General features: G+C 40.7%; 1 protein-coding gene across 1 annotated transcript in view; it reads right to left on the bottom strand.

Moving 5' to 3' along the window:
* The window catches only part of LOC110052128 (uncharacterized), a 24653-nt gene extending 16653 nt beyond the window's left edge, over positions 1-8000 (bottom strand). Inside the window, exons 1-4 of the mRNA XM_020758257.2 lie at positions 7566-8000; positions 2524-7239; positions 1648-1815; positions 1039-1221 (exon numbers count right to left, since the gene is read on the bottom strand). Coding sequence (XP_020613916.2) covers positions 1039-1221; positions 1648-1815; positions 2524-7239; positions 7566-7734 — 5236 coding nt within the window. The 5' untranslated portion in view covers positions 7735-8000. The remainder of the gene's footprint in view (positions 1-1038; positions 1222-1647; positions 1816-2523; positions 7240-7565) is intronic.
* Between the last annotated feature and the right edge of the window lie 619 nt (positions 8001-8619).

Raw genomic sequence — 8619 nt, forward strand, 5'->3', positions numbered from 1 at the left:
TCGCGGCAGCTTTCAATCCAATAGATCACTTTAGATATGTTACAATCTAGCTTGATATTGGACCTAGAGGACACAAACAAAAGAAATGAATAAACATGTTCATTCAATTTCCTTTGTTTGTGTCCTCAAGGCCTCGCTGACAAGCTTAATTTTAATATATCGAAAACAATCTATTGCTGGAACATGATTATGGCCTACATGGCAAGCTCCAGCAATCATCTTTTATAGAAATATTTAATCTTGATTAGGGATCTTTGAGTGACTTTATAACAAGAGGAGGTGTGAAGGGATCGGATATCTTGAAAATTTCATATTAAAAATGACAACCTCTAGGTAAGCAAACAAGATCAAAAGAAGTATACCGTTACGAGAAGCTTACAATTGTAGACACTGAAATGTTATGGCATGCGCAACTTGAAAACTCTACAGCATTGATTTCTGAACGGCATCTTGAAGGACTGGCAATTTCTCATGCCAGGAGAAATAAGAGTTAAACGCCTGACGAAGTTAATAGAATTGTGACGCAATTGCGAAACTCTTCAAACTAAATGTGGGACGCACAACGTAGGGGAAGAATTTTTTCATTACTTGTTTGGTCAATAAAACGTAAACGCAGAGCATAAGTGGTTGAGGGGAAAACCTTTTTAATTTGGATTTTAACTAAAGCTGAAAATAGATGATATCATTAGCTGTTATCACAGTTATCAGCAGTTTGACATACAAACGAGGCAAAAAGGTCAATACTGCTTTGTATTGACCCATTCGCATCGTTTGTACGCTTTTTCAAACAGAAGAATATTTGACCGCAGACTCGAGTGCAATAGAAGCTATTAATGGTTGATCTGAGTTGTGCTTTCATTAAGTATCACTTCATGAAAACCTTGAGCCAATAATCTGATTGTTATATATAGAGGCTCTATTCATCCATACTCGAAGTTTCTCTTTTTTTTTCTTCGCCAGTTAATAAATAGATAACAATCATTTAAGCTTGTTTTCTCCATTTGACTGCCTCTCTCTACGCTACTCTAAAGTATTTACCAGGTCTATGGGGACATTCCTTTGGTTTACAATATTCAACTTCAAATCTCCACCCGGCGCAGTCGTTGCCTCCAAAAGTTGGAGGAGGGTTGGTGCATAGACGCATACGCATGCGCACTGCCTTTGGACCACAAGACTCTGAACATGCAGACCACTCTGTCCATTGAGTAAAGCCACCATTCACTAAGACAAGAATTGTTTAAATAATAGTCTTTTAATGGCAAATCCGCCTGAAAATCTTACATCTTAAAGTTGGTAACCTCAAACTGAAAATTTAGTTAGAGTGTCGGAAGGATCGCGCCAATATGTATGAGGAAATTGAAGTTATCCAAAGTCTGCTTTTGTAACCTGTTCAAAAAGTTATCTTTTACGTGCTATAAGCCATTGAGTTTTCAAACATTTAGCTCAAGGAACTTTCTATGGTTACACCGATTTTCCTCCCAGTTCTGGACTGTAAAAGAGTTAGCGGAGCGGACAGTGTTAAGCGACCTTACAAAACTGCTCACAATACCTAAAAATATAATGGCACAACTTTGTCACTTTGAATCACCAACTCGATTGATTGGTTAGTTGACAAACTTTGTATGGCTCTTTGCTAGGTCATCTAACCTGGACAGTTTTTTGGAACATCACAGGGTACTGTCTGGTGGTTCCATCCGGGACATTTGACAATAGCGTCGAATGGCGAGCTCTTGTTGCAGTAGAGTGAGCGTGTCTTCATGCTGCCATTGCCGCACGACTTAGTACACTTGGACCACGCACTCCACCCTGCTTCTTCTGAAAGTAAACACGCCTTGTGTCACAAATGAGAACCAACAGATTATAGAACATGCATTGCCTTGATGTACCATCGGACATGCAATGTAAGTTAAATACGCCGAGTTTAAAAGGAAGGTCCCGGATCACGAAACAGCGTGTATGGGGCTTTATATTGCCCCTGAAATGAACCGAACGTCAACTTCACGAAACAAATCCAGAAAGAAAGCTTTATCTATTGATGGTTTTTTCACCATCTTTTGGAATTTTTCTGATGGGTTTTCTTTAATCACTCAAAATGTTATACATTTTGGGTTAAAGATGGCGTGACACTCGTTCCGCCACTCTCCCAACCGTCACATAGAGCGTTTGGGTTTGTTAGTTATAATTACGATACTGAGGTTGAAGGGTAGGAAAATTAATCTCTCTCAAATTATTTTTGACATGATACCTTGTTCTCCCACGGATAATGTTACTACGCGCGTTGTGTGGATATGTTTTGCTGGAGGATGAAAATGTGTGTAAAGCCGGTTGGACCGTCCACTTGAGCGAAATCGGGTCACAGGATTGGCTTTTTCTCGACCCTTGAAAGATATTGGAAGCCCGCAGGGGTCTAAAAATAGCTTGAGAGGGAGTACCTTAGGGAAATTTCCACGGTGGAGTAACTCTACTATACCATTCATCCTCTATTGGTATTTTTTACGATATATGATGTATAGCACTTCTTACCCTCATCACCGCTCACAACAATATTTATCTCTTTTTCTTTTGAACCAGGATCTGAAACGTCTGCTATAGTTTCGATCGTACCTTCCTTCTTCACAACTGGTTTGCCTTCGATTGACCTTTTAAGGATTTCTGAAGATGACTTGAAAAGACTCTCTACGTCTTTTTCATCGTCGCTATCCATCTTTTCCAGCTCTTTTAAATCTCTCTGATCGCCATTGTTTGCAGTTCGTAAAATCGATGCGAGCTGAGATTGAGCATCAGACCCAAAATTTCCTAAATCTTTATAATCGGAACTCAGTACTTTCCCCTCTGGCGTCAAATCGCGAAATACACTTTCATTGATTGTAGATGATGTCCATTTTTCATTTCCACCGTTTCCACGTTTTCCATTGGCGTCGTCTTCATCGTTGCTTTTGGAATCCTGCATGAAAGCCCTTAGTTTTTCTTGGGAATTTGCAAGAGATTCCCTGGGACTGCCATCTTTTGATTTGTGTTCTGCTTCCTGACGCAGCGAACTCTGTGAAATAGCTCTTCGGGAACCGATCAGGTCTTCAGGCTGGCGGATTGTCTTAAATCCCTGTTTATCCAAATCCTGTAGCGCATCCACGTAGGTCAAATCCTGTTCGCTTTCTTGACTCAAGGCGTGCGACAACTGTCTCTCAAAGTCAGGGCTTCGAAAAGTGCCGTCACTGAACTCTGTCTTCCAATCACTTACATCCCTCTTCTTTGCCAACTTGGTTACTTTGGAATGCCTTTCTTTTGCGGGTCTTGAATTCCTCTTGATTCCAATCTCGTCACCAGCACTTTGAAACATGTTTTTCATTCTGTTTATGTCATGCTTTTGTACAGCGTTTACGTACTGCAAATCACCTTCGCTTTCTTTGCGCAATGTTTCGAGTAACAATCCTTGAGCTAGGTCGTTTTTGACGTCATCAAGCGGAATCACATCACCATTTAGAATTTTATTGCCTTTCTTTACAACAGAAATGTTCAAATTGATATCTTTGAATTGATCACCATCGGGAGCCTCGCTTTTCTTGTGAAGCTTATCTGTTCTAGTTTCTATATTTTCATCGTCTGTGAGTCGTCCTTGACTGTATTTCCGAGAACCCATGAGATGTCTTAAGGTCTTGTCCAACACCTGGTTATATAATGAACGTTCAAAAGCATAAGCAGGATCCCTCTCATCAAATGGAAACGTTTCCATCCCTTTAGCATGTCTTTGTTGTCCTTCGAAATCTCTCATGATGACATTTGAGATATCTTCCTGAGCCTTTGGACTAAGGCCACGTATCTGATCTAAATCGCTGTTTAGCACGTCAGTTGAAGACTCCCAAGACTCTAAATCTCTCTTGTTGTTCAAGCCATGGTTAATTTTCTTGTGTTTATGAAACGTTTGGAAAGACTTATGAGGCAATAGCTTGGCGTGCTTCCTTTTGTGTGATACTGTATGGGCTCTTCGACTTGTTTCTCTCGCTTTGTGGTTCAGCTTTCGCTGCTTCAATATCGCATCGACAATCCTTTTCATGGAAGCGTCTGACTTTCCCTGCTCTTCATCCGTCCTTGTATTGTAATACTCTTTAGTTGCAGGTGCTCCCTTCTGAACACTGCCATGTTCTGCGATAGCGCCTAAACTTTGCGGTCTGTGAGCCAAATGTTTTTCAAGCTCTTTCATTTCATTTGCAGTAAGTCCAAATATGACCGAAGTTGGACTTATTTCAGACTCTCGAGTCCCTGGTTGATCCCTTGATTTTGTTGGTTTGTTCCTAACGGCAAAATGCTTGGACGACGTCTTGATATATTTCAACTTCGATAAATTACTGAGCGCACTTGATGAGGATGATGAATTGGTAGTTGCTTTCCGATGTGTCTTCCTGCCATGGTTTGTTTTCTCTATGTGTATCAGCTGTTTCTTCTGCGGACGCACCGTTGCTGCCAGAAAAGGATTCGCTCCTTGTGGTGCCACATCGTTTGTTAAGTCACCTCCGGTCATTAACTCCGTTCGATCATTCTCCTCATCTAGTGGTTGATACATAAAGGTCTTTGGTTGGTTCAAGTTAAATGCGTTTTGAAAACCCTCGAGATGACTTATTGGGGCAAGATCCACAGCTGAAATATCTGAAACAGTTTTTGGACTTAGAACCATCTGAACTCCATCAGATCGCATTTTTGTGGCATCCCAATAGCTGAAGTCGTTACTATACGGAGAAGTACGCGTTCCCAAACTTGCAACTTCTTCACTGGAAAAAGGGTGTGAAGTATCAGAGTGGGGACGATGTTGAAATGCACTGTTTCCGTGTTGGTCAGAGCTCGGAGCTACCTTGTCCTCATTGAAAACTGAAGCCATGATTTGAGAGTTTGCTCTATTTTCTTTATTTATCAAATTTTTATTTCCTGCAAATGATTCTGCCAGTTCAGCTTTGGCAAAAGGATCACCCAAAATTTGACCCGAAATGTAGCTCGCTTCACTATTGCTGTCTCTCGACATAGTGCTGTTAAGGCTGGGTAAAAGTTCTCCCACGATGTGCCCGGCGTCGTTTATTTGGCGCTCAATATAACTAGCTTCTTGAGCGTCTTCATCTTGTAGCTGTTGTTGACCTCCATAGGGACCATCGGAATCGGAAAACCCTTCCTTCGCCACTGGATCATTCATGAGATTCAGCTGCAGGTATTTTGTCTCGTCAGGATCCAAACTAGTGAAGTTGCTGTAAAGAAAAGGCGCATCTATGACCCGATCTGCAGATGCTCCTGAAACTGTTCCTTTAGCAGGAGGTGCCAAATCTGAGCTACTTTGAACTCTTTGTTCTTCACGAATTCCTGCCCATCTTGTTGAACTCAATTTATTGGTTGTCAGAATTGGCTTGTTATCAAATAAGTATTCTTTAGTAAGACCTTCGAATTGTGTTGGGATTTCTTTGTTGGAAATGAATCCAACGGGCGTCAGACCTGGTTTACTGCCAAAGACTTGTTGACCGCTGGTTTTCATGTCGTTCCCACCTGCAAGTCGTTCGCCGCTTTTAGAGACAAAATAAGGCTGATTGTTTCCCCTTCCTATTACGTTATTAAAAGGTCTCTTCATTACCTCCAGTTGGCCTCCTTCTTTGGCGCTTACACTGTCCTGGACATTATGAATCGTAATGTTCAAGTTATCCTGTCTAGCAGGCACTGGTGTTTTATTGGATAATTCATGTCCAAATCTTGGTGTTTCGTGGACAGAAGGTGACAAAGTTCTATTACTGACTGCCATTGCGTATGCTGATTCTTTCGTTTGGTTTAACAACGGTGGACTACCAGCCGTTCTGTTAGTAGCCTTTGTTTTGGACTCAGTTTTTAGCATGGCCTCTACTGCACGTGCTGGACCATTTATTTGATTTAACATCAGTTTTTTGTCAGCACTTGCCCTACTTGGCTTTTTGCTTGGCGCATCCTTAAGTCCCTGCTCTACTGCATGTACTGTTTCCTTCATTTGAGTGATCGCCATTGAACTATCAGCATTTTCATAACTGGGTTTTGTTTTGGACTGAGCTTGTACTCTCTCTTCAGTCAGGTTAGACAAGCTTTTTAATGATTCAGTGATCCTTCTGGGGTCATAGTCTATGGACGAAGCGTTTTCTGATTTCCTCTCGAGTTCAAGCTGAGATATTTTATTACTTTCTTTAACGAGAGCTTGTGCAATCGCGTTGGCCCAAACATCTTTAATTATTGGATGTTTTGCTAGTTCCACTGAAACGAACTTGGATCCTTTTTCACCCAGACGCTCTACAACGTTTTCTACAAGGTTTGGAAGCTGGCTGTTTAAACCTTGTGACGAATTAGTGAGTCCAGCTTCTTCAGATACCACTGACTGATTCGAAATCTCGGGAGTCATTTCACTTGGGTACAATGTAGGCGTCGTAGTATCGAGTGTTTTATTAAAATACGGGTTCACTTCGTTTGGATCCTGCCATGAGGCAGAGCCGCTATCCATTTCTAAATCAGGATCATCAGAGGAATTGTTTGAAGTCATCTTGACTTCATGTAAACCTTTGTGGTCTTCTTCGATCACCGATTGATTACCAGTTTCACCTTTTTCGAAGTCACTGTAAGTATCATCACTGTTCATACTAACAGTTTCTCCATTTTGATGTGATTGTAATACCTGATGCGGATTAAATCTTCCTTGGTTTAACACATACGATACTTTGGCCAGAGGATCGTTTAATAGTTGTTGCCGTACCCGTACACTCATTAATTTATCTTCTCTTCCAAGAGATGTATGTTCCTCGTCACTGACAGAACTTGCTGTCTGTCCTTTACTTTGATATATAAACGTGCCGTTATTATTAGCAATCGCTTGTTCCATGGGACCAGTGAGGATCTCGCTTCCCGAAGGATCCTTCTCTGTATGAGATCCAGACATCTCTGCGTCTTGGTTTTCTAATAACCCATAAAGTTTCTCTGTAAGTATTGAAGGCGATAAGACCTCCTCTTCAGGCTTAAGGCCATCTTCTTCATTCCCTCCTTCCGTTGAAACAAAGTTTGAAGCGTCGTAATTGTTTGACATATTGTCTTCCAAAACTGCACCCGCGACATCATCATCATCATTATCATCTTTTCTCCCTTTTACGAGCCTTGAGTCAGAAACCGGCTTTGTTTCCTTGCTGCTATTTTTCTGATCGTTTTTGTCACCTATCTTTCCACCAACCAAAGTTATTAAGGGCGTTCCTACTGTTATACCTGTTAAAAGCGTTTCAGACATATATTTTATCTGCTTGCAACGTTCGACTTAAGACATTAAGAAGGCATATAAGAAAACATGCTGGTGTCTCTAATGGATTGACTACCAGACAGACTGACTGACTGACTGACTGACTGACCGACTAACACACGGACGGAAGGACGGACTGGCTGACTGACTGACTGACTGACTGACTGACTGGTTGATTGATTAATTGGTTAAAGCTAATCTCAATGGTTCAGTAAATAAGGAAAAGGTGTACTATTTAATAAAAGTACTCTACGAACCGTTGATATCACAGCCATACAGCTCCAAACTAACTTACCAACATCATCTCTCCTAGTAGGTACAACATATGGTGTTTGAACTAAAACCAAAATCCAACCAAGGATGAGGAATTCTGCCCAGTTCATTGTTATTGATCTATCAATTCCATTACATTCTGCCAAAAAATAAATCATAGTATCATAAAACGTTGAACCTATCTCTGACATATTTAGTTCAGAGATGAGATTCAGTGATTCAGTCTTACCTCAGAAACAATACCCAAACGATCCACGAGTGATCATTTTATGGCGAAATAGGAAATACCTTTGATTTCGTTTCGCGACAAAAGGCAATTTGACCTCGCACGTCATTTTGGTTCTCAAGAAAAAAAATTTAAAGACATCTTCTGCGACCAATACGAAGCCAACCGTTAGTTTGTTGTGATTTGTAAGTTCTCCCTTCTGAAGAGTTGTTCAATAGGCTGAAGCAAAAACAAAAAAAAACACGGCGAATTACCCTTTTTTACGGTCAGTTATTAAGTGGATATCGAACTTGAAAAAGATAGAATCAAAGCTTCAATCCACAATTCCTTTTATCGTCTATAACGAAGGAAGACAAACCGACAAGATTTTCATTTGAACATTCAATGGTATCCCACTCAGAGCATTACAGAAGACTGCAAACCACCCAGTTTAATCACTGCAGGAGATAAATGCCGTGAAAGTGTGGTACAATCAGTCCTACTCAGAAAAGGTGTTAGATAACTGTTTTGTAACAGTTGTCCACTTTTCCCTTGTTTGACCCTTTCTCATTGTCCCTAAGCAGAGATGTTCGTTGTGTTGGGCTAAACGAGTCAGACAATTTACAGAAATATTCTTACAGGTGCCCAAGTGACTGTAGCGTGAACAAACTCCATCTTGATGAACTAAATACATATTGGTACTCGTCAAGTAGAATGCTTCAATTGATTCTGAAACTTTTCAATTTTAAACTCTGTTTAAATTCTTGTTTTAACTAGACTGTTTTACCGCTGTTTTGTTGCTTTGTGTTAAGTACTACGGATGATGCCTGATGTACAAACGTTGTGCGAGAGAGTACGTTTTTTACTTAAA

This window comes from Orbicella faveolata, unplaced genomic scaffold (assembly GCF_042242905.1).
Source record: "Orbicella faveolata isolate gen_17 unplaced genomic scaffold, um_ofav_v1 contig_47, whole genome shotgun sequence".
NCBI lineage: Eukaryota > Metazoa > Cnidaria > Anthozoa > Scleractinia > Merulinidae > Orbicella > Orbicella faveolata.